Raw genomic sequence first — 14,901 nt, 5'->3', positions numbered from 1 at the left:
GTCACTCAGACATGTCCGACTGTGGTCTCATAGACTGTAGCTCGACAGGTTCCTTTGTCCATGAAATTTTCCAGGCAAGAATACTGGAGTGGGTTGCCATTTCCTCCTCCAGCGGATCTTCCCGACTCAGGAATCAAACTCTTGTCTCTTGCATCTCCTGCTTTGGCAGGTGGACTCTTTACCACTACCTCAGAAGCCCCCTTACTACCATAGTTCTTTACAGACATTAATTCATTTAATCCTCAAAAAACCTATGAGGTAGGTTCTATATGTTCATCTCCATTTTACAGATGAGGAAACTTGTCACAGAGCTAGTAAGAGACGGAGTCAGGATTTAAACGAGATTCTGCAATCAAACATGGCACCTTAAGTAATAGTATTATAAAAGTGAATGCAGAATTGTCAAATAATACTAAGTACACATGGGTATGTATTTATAAAAAGGGAGACAAACAATTTAAATAAATGGAGATCTTTAATCATTGTTGTTCAGTTGCTCAGTCATGTCCACCTCTTTGCGACCCCATGGACTGCAGCACACTAGGCTTCCCTGTCCTTCACCATTTCCTGGAGATTGCTCAAACTCATGTCCATTGAGTCGGTGATGCCATCCAACCATCTCATTCTCTATCATCCCCTTCTCCTCCTGCCTTCAATCTTTCCCAGCATCCAGGTCTTTTCCAATGAGTCAGCTCTTCTCATCAGGTGATTAAAGTATTGTAGCTTCAGCTTCAGCATCAGTTTTTCCAATGAATATTCAGGGTTGATTTCTTTAAGGACTGACTTGTTTGAACTCCTTGCTGTCCAAGGGACTCTCAAGAGTCTTCTCTAGCACCACAGTCTGACAGCATCAATTCTTCGGCACAGCTTTCTTTATGGTCCAGCTCTCACATCCATACATGACTACTGGAAAAACCATAGCTTTGACTAGACGGACCTTTGTTGGCAAAGTAATGTCTCTGCTTTTTAATATGCTGTCTAGTTTTGTCATTGGAGAAGGCAATGGCACCCCATTCCAGTACACTTGCCTGGAAAATCCCATGGGCGGAGGAGCCTGGTAGGCTCCAGTCCATGGGGTCGCTAAGAGTCAGGCACGACTGAGCGACTTCATTTTCACTTTTCACTTTCATGCATTGGAGAAGGAAATGGCAACCCACTCCAGTACTCTTGCCTGTAAGATCCCATGGGCAGAGGAGCTTGGTAGGCTGCAGTCCATGTCGGACACGACTGAGCGACTTCACTTTCACTTTTCACTTTCATGCATTGGAGAAGGAAATGGCAACCCACTCCAGTGTTCTTGCCTGGAGAATCCCAGGGACGGGGGAGCCTGGTGGGCTGCCGTCTATGGGGTCGCACAGAGTCGGACACGACTGAAGCGACTTAGCAGCAGCAGCAGTTTTGTCATAGCTTTTCTTCTAAGGAGCAAGCATCTTTTAATTTCATGGCTGCAGTCACCATCTACAGTGATTTTAGAGCCCAAGAAAATAAAGGCTGTCACTGTTTCCATTGTTTCCCCATCTGTTTGCCATGAAGTGATGGGAGTAGATGCCATGATCTTAGTTTTCTAAATGTTGAGTTTTAAGTCAGCTTTTTCACTCTACTCTTTCACCTTCATCAAAAGGCTCTTCAATTCCTTTTCACTTTTTGCCATTAGGGTGGTGTCATCTGCATATCTGAGTTTATTGATATTTCTCCTGGCAATCTTTATTCCAGCTTGTGCTTCATCCAGCCTGGTATTCCATATGATGCATGTAAGTTAAATAAGCAGGGTGATAATATACCTGCATTTCATATGATATACTCTGCCTGTAAGTTAAATAAGCAGGATGACAATTTTTTAATGGAGGAAGGTTATCTAGGATGCTCATGTAAACAACTTTTAGTCATGGGTTTCTAAAATTCCAGTTTATGGAGTTTTATGGTATATGTACAACAGTAGTGTTAGTTTACTGATGTAAAGATTACCACCATTCAAATATGCATATATCTTTAAATCATCAATTATATTTATTTCTCTGATTATAAAAGTAATAAATGTTCATATCTGGAAGATTCAGAAAATCATAAGACAAAATACGAAAATCATTCATAATCCCACCATCCAGAATCATCACTGCTGATTTATTCATACATATAGTCTTTAGTCTTCTTTCTATATGTATATTCAACCACCTGGGTAATGACTTACCATTTATTAATGTGACTCTTTGTGCCAAAGTGATGCATTATTCAAAGAAAAACAATTTACACTTTTTTTCAATGTCTCAATGTGTACTAACCATTCTTTAAGGACTGTAAAAGTCATAAAACAAATACATTAAAATTTCAAAAGTACTTTTAGAGTAGAAATAAACTCCCAATAATACATATGCTAGAGCATATTTAAGAACTCAAGTATTCAGTCTAATTGAAGTCACAGTGGTGATACTTTTCAAAATATTACTTAATCATTATATTTTCTGCATTGCCAAGGAGCAAGTTTTAGCATCAGTAGGATGAAAGCAATGCTGGCTTCTTAAATTTGTTCACAAGATTAACTGTTATCACACCTCCATTGATTCATGATTATCTTCCTATTGAATGTATTCTAAAGCTCCTCTAAGATAGGAAGGCCCAAGACCACTAAAATGAAATACTGATTTATGACTATTCTAATACTACTCAGCATTTGTGAAGTAAACTGTATCCACAAAGCATGTTTTTAATTACTAATCCAAAAACACTTTGCTGAGCTGGGTATAGAAGAATTCTTTCATATAGGAGGAAAATGAACACTATAAATCAACATACTAGGTTGAAAATTTGCATGGCTATGCACTACGATTTCCAGCATCACAAGTGGCTTAAGGAATGCCTCAATGGAGCATGGACTCCCACTGGTGGCCACAACGTCACAGCCTTGAAGTCAGCTTCCTCTTGACTGTACCAGTAATTCTGCCATATGGATTGTCTAATGGTAACAAGACCTGTAGAAAAACCACAGGGCAACTTCAGAGACACTGAAGACAGATGAGGTAATTTTCCAGAAAATTAAAGAGTTTTTCAAAAATGTTTAATCATCAGGATATAAATGTTTCTCAGATGCATTACATATCCCTGCTTTTTAAACAGAGTGTAGTGAACACAATTTGGCCTTTGCTTGATGACTCTCTTTGAACATCAATCATTGTCCAATGCTATAATAGTGTCATGCCCTCAGGAACATTTGAGGTCCTCAGGACTCTTAGCCTGATACTAACTGGCTCCAGACAGCTCTGCATTTGCAGTTCTTCTGTCCTCCACTCTATCATTAGTCACTTCTCTGCTGTCTTCTTTGTGTCCCCACTCCCTGCTTCTCATATGTTGCCCTCACTTTGTAGGCACTTGCTGAGTAAGGGCCCAAGAGTGACCAGCCATCCTCAAGGTGCAAACACAGACATAGGGACAGTTTGTTCACCCCCTTGGGTGCCTTTACACAGAGCCTGACCCAAAGGATCTCAGGCCTTCCTGCCTGCAGGTCTCCAGGGGAAGTTTTGAGTCTGACTTCTTAGAGCAAAAGACACAGTGGCCTCGGTCTACCAGAACACCATCGAGCTAGGATCACTGCAGGCCTGGGGTATCAGGAGCCTTGGGAGACCCTCTTCCTTAGGTTGGGGTTCCTGAGCTAAGCACTGCTGTAGCCATGAGCCTGAGCCTTTCTCTGTTTGGGGCCCATTGGTTTCATCTTTGCTGAACGTGTCCCTTTTCTTCCCTTTAGAAAGTAAGCTGTCAAAAAAGTCTTTACATCCAAATTAACAGTGGCATTCTGGGAATCTACATCCTCTCCATCCTCTGAAGTAAACAATGCTGCCTCTCCTTCCAGCTGAATGAACAGTGACTGTCCTCCTCTGCAACTCGGGGCCCTATTTCAGCCATACCAGGCACCTCAGCATGACCTTACTTACCCAGCGCTGCTCCCCAGCCTCCCTCACAGCTGTCGTAGTACAGAGCGTGATGGAGCATAACATACAGAACAGAAACAGGGTACCTGGCCAGACGGCTGTGACTGATAAGGCTCCTGGGGCAGCAGACCCAGAAGGTAGGACCTTCTGGACACCCTTCACTGACCTTTTTCCATCAAAAGAGATGATTCTCTGGCTGCGCAGCTATGGTAATAGAGGGTCCCTTCCTATCTCACTTCCCCAACAACACTAGAAGCAGCCAACAGAATGGTGTTTTTTTTAGCACACTGGAAGCCCATGGGAAGATGGATCAGAGAAGTCCTGCCAGTATGAGAGTGATCCAAGTGGGGAGGGACAGTTCTGATCTCCCAGGACTGAGCACAGCAAGCTTATCTGTTGGGACTTCAGGCTGGTTAATGAGACACACTAACTTGGCTGAACCTTCTACCATGGCTAAAAGCAAGTCATGGTTAAGTGTTTTTTCTAAGGCCGGGTTTCCTTTTGAAAACTGAACTTCCTCGTCTTGCCTGCTGTAATTGCAGTTAGAAACACAAATATCTTTCATTTTGTGTGTGTTTATTGCATGCTATTCAAACTGACTATCTAAAAGTTAGGGATGATAGAAGAAAATAAAAATATAATCTTCTTCCTTTCTTCTTATCGCCTTGTGATGGAAAAATAATGAAGCTGTGACCTTCTGTGGCACCTTTTGGAGAAGTGGATTTCAGGGCTGTTTCTTTGGGCATACTCTGTTCTTTCTTTGTCTTTTACTCTATGCAAATTTCAAGCCTCCTCTATAAGCTTTCATCCACTTCTAGGGCATTCCAGCCTCAGATATTGAAAGGCCAGCGTCTAAGTGGGCTCTAAACAGTTGCAACTATAAATATCCCAACAGCAACAGCTATTAAAAGTTGTGGCAGTTGTACCACCCCAAGTTTACAAAGAGGGTTAAAAAGTGGGCAAGGCAGGGGAAATGTGCTTTAAATATTTTAAAAGTTCTCTTACCTCTTCCTTGTTGATCAGTCCCATTTTGGACATGTCTATGTTAAAGTAGTGAATGTTCGGCAGACTGATTTCCATATCTTCTATCTGGAATCCACAATAATACGTATCACGTTGGAAAACTGGGAATCTGTCTCTATCACTACTCACCCCCAACCTCCAACTAGCTCATTACTCAGATTCCACCTCTGTCTCCGGGGCACCCTCTGGTGTTCCTCTACTGCTCAATGCTGTTCTCTCTCGCTAGTGCTATTATTAAATGATGGACTCGTTCCTCCCTCTGTGTATGAAATCCATTTCTCAGAAAAGTAAAATCTCCTGGGGTCAGACACCTGGGAGATATTCAGCATCCAGCTGGCCTCCAGATGTCGGCCCGTCAACCTCCTCAGTTCCCGCTCAGTCAACACCCTCCTCTCCAGGCCTGTCCTCAACATTTGCAGGCCCTGGAGGGAGCATCTGGAGGTCCCCACACCAGATATTTTGCACTTCCTAGGTGGCGCTAGTGGTAAAGAACCCACAAGCCAATGCAGGAGATGCAGGGGACATGGGTTCAATCCCTGTTGGGAAGATCCCTTGGAGGAGGAAATGACAACACACTCCAGTATTCTTGCCTGGAGAATCCCATGGATAGAGGATCCTGGTGGGCTATGGTCCGTAAGGTTGTAAAGAGTTGGACACAACTGAAGTGACTTAGCACACACTCATACCACATGTTTAAAGATTTAAAGTTATGAATCAAGCTAATATACAGAGATAGAAGTATGTTCTATCTCTGTAACTTAACACATCATCCTTCACAACTATCTGGAAGGCCAGGACCAAATTTTAAATCTTCTGACTCCTTGCAGCATTGGGCCAGGACCTGGTAGCATGAGAAGAGCCAGCCCCTAACACCTGGCCCACCCTATCCTCTCTCTTGGACTCATGTGGGTGGATATTCCAGCTTGCATGTGAAGTTGCCTGATGGCAAACATCCCAGAGAATAGTCTAGAAGGGGAAGCATGGGCTCCTGAAGTGTTCACTCCCTTGAAGTGCCTCTTCTAGTAGAGAGAAGCATAGCTAGAAGATGGCCTGAGGGGGCCTCAGGGCCATGGTGGGCGTCCCTCTTGCCCAGATCTAAGGACAGCACTATCCTCTCCATCCCATCATGGCCATGGTTCATGACCTCCTTTCCAGCTTTCTGCAACAACCTCCCAATAGGTCTCCTTGTCTATGGCCCATCATCCTTTTAATCTATCACACATCTTTCAGAGTGGTCTTTCTAGAGTGCAAAGCTGGTAGCATGGCACCTTGCTTAGACCCCTTGGTGGCTCCTAAGATTTTTTCAGGATGAAATATAGACTCTACAAAGACCACAAAGCCCTCCAGACCTGCTTCCCACCTCATCTCTAGGCACATGGAAGGGCTTTCACTCCTGGAGCTCCACGTGTGGCAGACCTTCAACAATAAATGCCTGTTCCATGCCGCCTCCCGTTGTCCATACCTACCCCTCCCTCACCCCTGAGTATGAACCCAGAAAACCCCTACTTGTCCCTTAAAGCTCAACTCAAATACCTCTCCTTCCAGAGAACCTGACAGGCACTTCCCATATACTTGAGTTACGTGCCATCTTCTGAATTTCCATAACATTCTATTGTTTATTTAATTATTAGCTTACTTATTTTCTTCTTTCACTGAATGATGAACTCATTGAGGGTAGAGTCTATGGGACTCCATGTCTAATTTATCCCTGATTTTCTCATGTGCTGATAGAGACATAGTAACATTCAATAATATCAAATGGACGGATGGATGCAATCTCTCTGCTTCTATCCTTCATTCTCTGGCTCTCCTGAAACATAGACCCTTGGGATAATTACCCCTCCTTCAGGCCATTCGAGTGTCCTAAATATGAGACTCAAATTGTAGCAGATTGAAGAGACTCAGAATTTTCAAGAAAACTAAAGAACTACAGCAGTGGCCTGTGTTTTCAGGTTGCACAGATTTTTCCACTTTTTTTCTCTTTTCTCACTTGCTATAACAAGCTTTTGAGCAACAACAGATGTCATTTTTCATGTGTCTTCCACTTTCTTATTTTAACTCCCAGCTCTTTCTCAGAGCTAACAGGAGACACAGAAAGTTCTCTCAGTCTTCAGAATGGCAAGTGACAAAACGTACCTCAGGAAGCTGGCTCAGGGAGAGCACCTGGATGTCATAGAGGGTCTTCTGGACTGAGGGCGAGTACTCGCCTTTGTCATAGGGTCCAGCGAACTTCTTCAGGACAATGCCCCTGACAGCCTCCCTAGAACACAGAAAGGAGAACTGAGAGCTCCCACAGGGTGGTCTTTGGGAATTCACTGCAAAACTAAGATGTGGAGACCTCTCTGTCCCCTCCTCCCAAAACAATTTTATTGCTGGCTTCAGAGAGGATTATAGGGACTTCCCAGGTGGGGCTAGTGGTAAAGAATGTGCCTGCCAATGCAAGAGACCTAAGAAATGCGGGTTCAATCCCTGGGTTGGGAAGATCCTCTGGAGGAAGGCATGGCAACCCACTCCAGTATTCTCACTTAGAAAATCCCATGGAGAGAGGAGCCGGGTGGACTACAGTCCACTGGGGCGCAAAAAGTCAAACACTACAGAGTGACTTAGCACAGCACAGGAATATATTATAATGCCAAAAAGAAAAAAAAAAACAAAAACCCTAACTTCTAATTTCTTTACACACACACACACACCAGTCAACAGACATATTGAGCATAACTAGGCTATCTTCATAATCTGGCACCAGGGCTCAATGGGCATTCCAGGCTAAGTTTCCCTCCATGCTTAAAGAATTCATGAAGAAGACTTCCTCATATTCTAACCTTTGTACTGCTTGGCTTGGCTGGTTGCTTGAATTGCTGCATTTTTCAGGGGTTTTACCATGCCAGGCTGTAGGCTAAGTGTTTTATGTGATTACTTCATTAAATTTTCTCAATGTACCTGAGGCAGTTCCTATTATTATCGTCCCCAATTTGGAAGGAATATGAGCTTAAAAATTAAATGATCTACTCTCAGTCCTTCTCCTCAGTGGGAGGCCCAACTGGTACCCTGACTATCTCAATTTCATACTCATTTCAACATAAATACATCAGACTGCTGCCCATGGGTAACACTTGAAAAAACAAGGAAAAAAAAAAAAAGACTGAGGTGAGGTTCTCTTCAAGCATTTCCAACCTAGCTTATAATAAAAGCAGCAGAGCAACACTCTGCCCGTGGGAGGAAGCTACCGGAGGCAGATTCTAGCTCATAACAGGGTACAAGTTTCTAACAATTAGAACTTCGACAAAGGAATGAGATACCTGGTCAAAAGCAAACTGGGAATTCAGAGGCCTAATCACTCCTTGTCTAGGATGTTAAAATAAAAGCCATACCTTTACAATGTTAAAGAACTTATCATTTAGAAAATGCTTCTGTAACTGTCATCTCGTTTTGAGTTTGGCCTATGGTGGCCAATTTGACCGGGACCAAGAGGTTTCCTAGGACATGGGACCTTCAGTGTTAAAATCAGGAAAGCCCTTGACAGACTGGGACGAGTTTGGTCAGCCTGGTTTAGCTCTCCCTGCACCTGCTATGAAGTGACAAGGCCACTATCCTCATTTGATCCAGCGATTCTGGAAGTGTGGCCTCTGCTCCAGCAGCATGGGAAACACCTGGGAGTTTGTTAGCAAATGCAACTTCTCGGGCCCCATTCCAGGCCACAGAATCAGAACCTCTGGGGATGGGCTCAGTGAGCTACAGTGTAACAAACCCTCCAAGTGGTTCTCATACCCAATCATGTTTGTGTACTACTGATGTAGTCAGTTAGGAAAGACAGCATCAGAGAAATCAGGCACTCCACTTAAGGCTGTTATAGCTAAGAGCACCTAAGATTCAAGTGCAGGTTTACTAACTCAGAGTAAGACCAGTGTTCTTTCTGTTATCCATCAGAAGGGATTTCGTACAGTGGGGAGGCTGAACTAAATGGCCTCCAAGTTTCTCTTTCAGATTGAAGACTCCTAGGCCCCTGGAAAAGAGGGTGGATACTACCTGTGCCAGTGCCAAACCCTAGCCCTTCTTCGTACCAGGTGGCCTCAAAGTCCACATCTCTGCCCTGGTGGTAGCGCCATTTGCAGTACACTTGGGTAGCAAAGCACCGGTCCTTCACCTCAGGGAGGGTGGTGAACTGATCCTTGAGGAATCCTTCAAATCCAGACTGCGTTGTTTTCAGGACCTTGAGGTCTTTGATTCCAGAATGAATGACTGGAGGTCCTGTTTTAAGTCAAAAGGTAAGAGGGGATGAAGTCATAAAGGAAATAGTGCCTTCTTGCTGCCTAGCCCTGAGGATTCTGGGGTCAGTAAAACATGGCACCCCGTGTCTGTACAGAGAGCAACACCACTCCCCGAGTGTTCTGTCTCTTGGTCCCCTCTGAAGTCCATGTGATGAAGATGGTGTGCCTTTGCCCCATCTGAATTCCACAACTCCCTGCCTTCCCATGCCCTAAGAGAACTGAAGGGCAGAGACTGAACCTCCATGCTGTGTTGCAGCCCACAGGAACCTTTTTCTTAGGTACTTGCAGGTGTGTCTTCTAGGCCAAATTACCTTCCACATTTTGAGCTCCATCTCCCTCAGCAGGCAGTCATGCTGGAAAGAGTTCATAAACTCCTCAAAAGCAGCTCTTCTGTCCAGCACTGTGATGCCTTCAATTGGGGGTGGTTCTCATATGGGTTCTCTGTACTGCCAAATGGCTCCAGACCCCTCAGACCCCACCAGACCCCTCAGTTCCCTGTGGTTATGAACTCAGCAAACCCAGAAAATTTTATGAATGGGTAGCAGCATGGGCCCGAATGAGCCTAAATGGAGGCTGGGAAGATGAGACCAGTGATCCATAAGTTATAGATTGCATACATGGACACCCATAAAGGTTTTTAGCTTTTGGCTGAACTGAGAAGGGGCAAAGTTGGTTTGTGGGGACCTGGAGGAGAGAGGGCAGAGTTGAAAATATTGGAGGAGATGATATGTCTCTCTGGAAGTCCCTGACATCACCTCATGAGGTGCATTGGAAAGGTGGTAGGGAGAGAGGCAAAAATCTGAAAACCTCGTTTGCTTGTGCCGGGTAGTTCTAGCTCAGGGCCCAGGTGACAGGCAGGGTACTGAGTTGGTGAGGGGAAGAGTCTTTCTTTTTCCCTGTGGAATGCACTGAAGCTCCAGCAATTTGGTGTAGCCTGAAGAGCACATGGCACCAGCTAACACACTGGGAAGCCCAGGACACAGTGTCTGTGGAGAGCAGCTTTCTTCCCAAGGAGCAGTGGTAACTGGCACAGCAGACACTGGACAGAGCTGTGAGGCAGCAGCTGTCCTCAGTGGGTGCAGACTTCCCTCTGAGCCCCTGTGAGACAGCCCTCCCAGCTGGGAGAAGGTGGGAGAGTTGGGCTGGAGAGGAGCAACAGTTTGATAATAAGAGAACTACAAGACCAGGGAAATGCAGGAATTAACATCATCATGGCCTTATTTTGTATGTGCAGGCTGGTGAGGCCAGTATACTCAGGGAGCAGTTGGATGCAAACTCCCAATAGCATAGTCAAAGCAGGATGACTAAGGTCAACCTCTTTTAGATCTTGGAATTAGTCCTGACTAATATCTATCCCTTTTGACCTATAATCTTAAGTCAAAAGCTGGAGGTATATTATCATGCATCACTATGTTGCACATGGCCCTGGCTGAAGAACAGGAATGTAATCCATGATGGTCAGTTAAAATCCTAAACAGCTCTTAATAATCCAGTGGTTTACATCATCCTATGTGATTTCAATTGCTGTGGTTAACTTGGGAACTGTGGAGTTTCACAAGTAGGTAAACAATGATATATTTTTGATATTTTCCCAACCACATGTGTGTACCTACCAGAGAGAGCAGGGGCCATGGTTAGTGGTAGATCTGCTGATTAAATATGTGCCGCTTAAATAAGCATTCTGGCCAGAGTAGTCTAGGATAATGTGGTAAGATAGAAAATGGTATTTGTTTAACATTCCCAAGTTCCCACTGGAAGCTTTATTTGAAGAAGGATCAAGAGAATACCTGGACTTAATACCTTAAGTTGGTTGACTTCATCAGATTCTCTTGATGAAAGTGAAAGAGGAGAGTGAAAAAGTTGGATTAAAGCTCAACATTCAGAAAATGAAGATCATGGCATCTGGTCCCATCATCTCATGGGAAATAGATGGGGAAACAGTGGAAACAGTGTCAGACTTTATTTTTCTGGGCTCCAAAATCACTGCAGATGGTGACTGCAGCCACAAAATTAAAAGACGCTTACTCCTTGGAAGAAAAGTTATGACCAACCTAGATAGCACATTCAAAAGCAGAGACATTAATTTGTCAACAAAGGTCCATCTAGTCAAGGCTCTGTTTTTTCCAGTGGTCATGTATGGATGTGAGAGCTGGACTGTGAAGAAGGCTGAGCGCCGAAGAATTGATGCTTTTGAACTGTGGTGTTGGAGAAGACTCTTGAGAGTCCCTTGGACAGCAAGGAGATCCAACCAGTCCATTCTAAAGGAGATCAGCCCTGGGATTTCTTTGGAAGGAATGATGCTAAAGCTGAAACTCCAGTACTTTGGCCACCTCATGTGAAGAGTTGACTCATTGGAAAAGACTCTGATTCTGGGAGGGATTTGGGGGCAGGAGGAGAAGGGGATGACAGAGGATGAGATGGCTGGATGACATCACTGACTCGATGGACGTGAGTCTGAGTGAACTCCGGGAGTTGGTGATGGACAAGGAGGCCTGGCGTGCTGCGATTCGTGGGGTCATAAAGAGTCGGACATGACTGAGTGACTGAACTGAACTGAAGTGTATAAAAACACAATTCTGCAAAATCAGCATTTCAAAATGCAGTGTAGAGCTAATCCAAGTGAGTCTAGTCTCAGACCCAAGAGAATTGCAGAAGCAATCAATAAATATCCATTCAATGAATGAATGAATGAATGAATGCAATGCCATTGATTCACCTTAACAACTCAGCCTCATAACTTAGTGTCTTTTTCTTCTAGACAGTCCTCTTCTATCAGTCTCTAGCATTTCCCTTCCTGATCTGGTCCCTCTTCTCAGCTCTCAGACAGTACGGCAGGGGTAGAAGGGGAGGGCATCAGCACTGACTGAGAAGGTCCTGACTGCCAACATGCATCCTAGTCACATGGCTAGACACTAGCAGAGGTGGAGTTTGAACTCACCACCCCATTATGAGATTTCGTGCTTTTCTTCCCCCCTTTTGTATCACTTCCCATCCTCAAAATGTTTCCTCCTTCTTTCAGTTCTCTCTTTCCATTTCTGTAATGAAAGAGGACTTTGCAAGAGACAAGAAAGTTGCCACCACCATTCCACAATGTGCTTTGAGGGCTTCAGTTGAAAAATACCATCCCCATTGGTTTGAAATGAAGCATCACTTTTAGAAATGATCCCTATGTGTTTTGAAAATATTTTATCATTCAAAAATTTCCTATTGAAATACCAAGACCCCTTAAAGGAGTGACTCCTTAATATTTTATAAACCGGTATCATAATTTACTTCTAATAGTAATCCCTCCTAGGAAAAAAATCCTCTAGAAATGAGACTTCAATTTCCAATCAGGAGTGGGGTTAGAACAAGTGGTGGGAACCCTGGAAGGTGGATAAAGAGAAGGCAAGAGAAACCAAAGGCAAACTCTATCCATTTCCACTTTTCCTATATAGATGGCCTTGATCACCAGTATCTCTGTGAGCCAACCAGACTTGGACCCCTCAGCTGTCCCAATCGTAAGAGGATTTCCAGATTCTGTGTTCCATACAGCTGAGTCCACAGTCTTGGGACTCTGATCCTTTGAATTCAATTCCAGTGCTCTTCATGCTTCTTCTCCCCTGTTTATGAGCAGTATTTCCCTGACAGAATTACTTAACCTCTCTCTATCTTGATTTTCTCATTTGCAGAAGATGATAATCATAACTATTTCCTAGAGGTGATCAATTCTAAGATGGTACACATAAAGGACTCAGTAAAATGGCTGCCCCGTTGGAAATGCTCTACAGAAGTTACTAAGATGATTTTGCCCTAACTGACTTCAAACCCCTGCAAATACTGCCCATGTTTCACAAAGGATCACTGGGTTCTGAAAACTCCTGACATGCCTTTCCTATCCACCTCTGGCCCTGGGGTGATATTTGTTCATCTTTGGGGATGTCAGTTTGCTAGGAAACTTTGAAATGATCTACTTTCTCGCTAGAATCTGAAAATGGAGAAAGCAGTTGTATTGTCTAATGTATTCTGGCTTCAGCTTCATGCAGTATAAAACATCTTACAGTCTCCTAGACAGTTCACTACCGCCATGGTTTAAGCAGAACGCAAACCGTCTACGCTGGTATGCTCATCATTCTCTGAACAACAACAACAAAAACTTATTCTCTTTGAATGTGAAAAATAAATTCTCTTGGCACACATCAGACACCCTCGATGAAATCTGGGAGCTTATTTTATCTTTTCTGCTGGCAGTGCCTCAGCTTACTGAACACTAGTAGGAACCTGAGCCTTTCAAATTCATGGGCCCATCAACTAAAAATATGATACTTCACACACTCTAAAAAAGATTCCAATTTAGAAGACAAGAAATAATTCAACCCCAAAGACTGTCCTTTTCTAGGTTACTTCCCATGAAACCACTTAATCAGCTCTTTTTTGCCTTTCTGCCATGTTTATGGAGTAACACAAAAGGAAGATTTCCACATTTTCCTTTGCTAGAACATAATCTTTTCCAGCTTTTAGTGTCCTCCTACACACTTAACAGATTGTGGTTTATCTGTCAGAGAAGCATACATCTTACCCCTTCAGGTCTCTAAAGGAAAGAAACTCACTGCAAATTAATAGAAAATAAGCCCGATTCCTTACCTACGCATCAGGTGTCACAAAGCACAAAGCTTTACTGAGCCAAGAAAAAAAAAAAAAAATCCTGTCATGAAAAGGATAATTGCTTCCACGTTTAACACCTCCAAAAAGGACACAAATAGCTAAACGGGGGCTATTTTAAAACTATATTAAATAATTCTAGTAGAAAACCTCAAACCTGTAAAGTGCTAGAACAAGTGAAGATCAATTGAATATCATTTGCCTCTGAGAGTCCATTTAGCTCATGGAAGGAAGGTGAAAGCTCTCTGTGTGCAATTCTGGATGAGGAGAGATGACGTCACCCCATGGAAGGACATTAACTGGGTTTTCGTACAGCAAAGTGATCCTCAAGACGATTTGTAAAAGATACTGTGCTTGCCAAGAAATTTTCATTTGAAATAACTGATGAGTGCCTTAGTCTTGACATCAGAATGACACAAGCAAACTTCTTGGCAGTGGCCCTCTCTGTCTTGAGTCTCCTATTTTCCTCTCTTCTCGTCCATCTGTCCTGCTTGACACCTCTTAAATCTCTTCTTCTGGACTTCAGTTTCATCTCCCCGCTTCCTTAAAACCACCTTCCTACCCCCGCTAGTCCCCATGTCAATAGATTTTTTTCACCACTAGAAGATAGTATCTCTTATTTGAAATATCTTCTTTATATTTCATTCCTTGATTTGGTTACGCTTTAGCTGCATTTTTATAATTAGTGTCAGATTGGGAGAAATTTAATGCTTAAAGAATTATGTATTACAATTCAAATAGCGTGTGTGTGTGTGTGTGTGTGTGTTGGCAGGGTGTTCTGCTTATTTCAACTAGCTTAAATTAGTGACTTAACCATCCTAGTGACTTCAAGGCTTGTCTAAGCTTGCAGTTCACAGAGACTCATTAGAGAAAGAGTTCGGAAGATTGAGGCTCCATATGAAGCCTACACCACAGCCTGCGCCACACATGTAGAGCCTCGCTCTCCTCTCAGAGCTGAGGAAGTCATAAACATAGCACCCACCCTCATCCCTTTGGTGAAAAAATTTCTCTCTCTTCCAGAGTCCCCCATGGAACTAGCAGACTCTGAA

General features: G+C 43.5%; 1 protein-coding gene across 1 annotated transcript in view; it reads right to left on the bottom strand.

The window, feature by feature from the left end:
- Positions 1-1,984: 1,984 nt before the first annotated feature.
- LOC113889694 (uricase) overlaps positions 1,985-14,901 on the bottom strand; it is a 35,883-nt gene continuing 22,966 nt past the window's right edge. The window contains exons 5-8 of the mRNA XM_027536712.1: positions 9,005-9,191; positions 7,080-7,203; positions 4,926-5,009; positions 1,985-2,966 (exon numbers count right to left, since the gene is read on the bottom strand). Coding sequence (XP_027392513.1) covers positions 2,892-2,966; positions 4,926-5,009; positions 7,080-7,203; positions 9,005-9,191 — 470 coding nt within the window. The 3' untranslated portion in view covers positions 1,985-2,891. The remainder of the gene's footprint in view (positions 2,967-4,925; positions 5,010-7,079; positions 7,204-9,004; positions 9,192-14,901) is intronic.

This window comes from Bos indicus x Bos taurus, chromosome 3 (genome assembly GCF_003369695.1).
Source record: "Bos indicus x Bos taurus breed Angus x Brahman F1 hybrid chromosome 3, Bos_hybrid_MaternalHap_v2.0, whole genome shotgun sequence".
NCBI lineage: Eukaryota > Metazoa > Chordata > Mammalia > Artiodactyla > Bovidae > Bos > Bos indicus x Bos taurus.
Note: the sequence above shows the minus strand (reverse complement) of the source record. Positions and strands in the feature narration are given on the sequence as shown.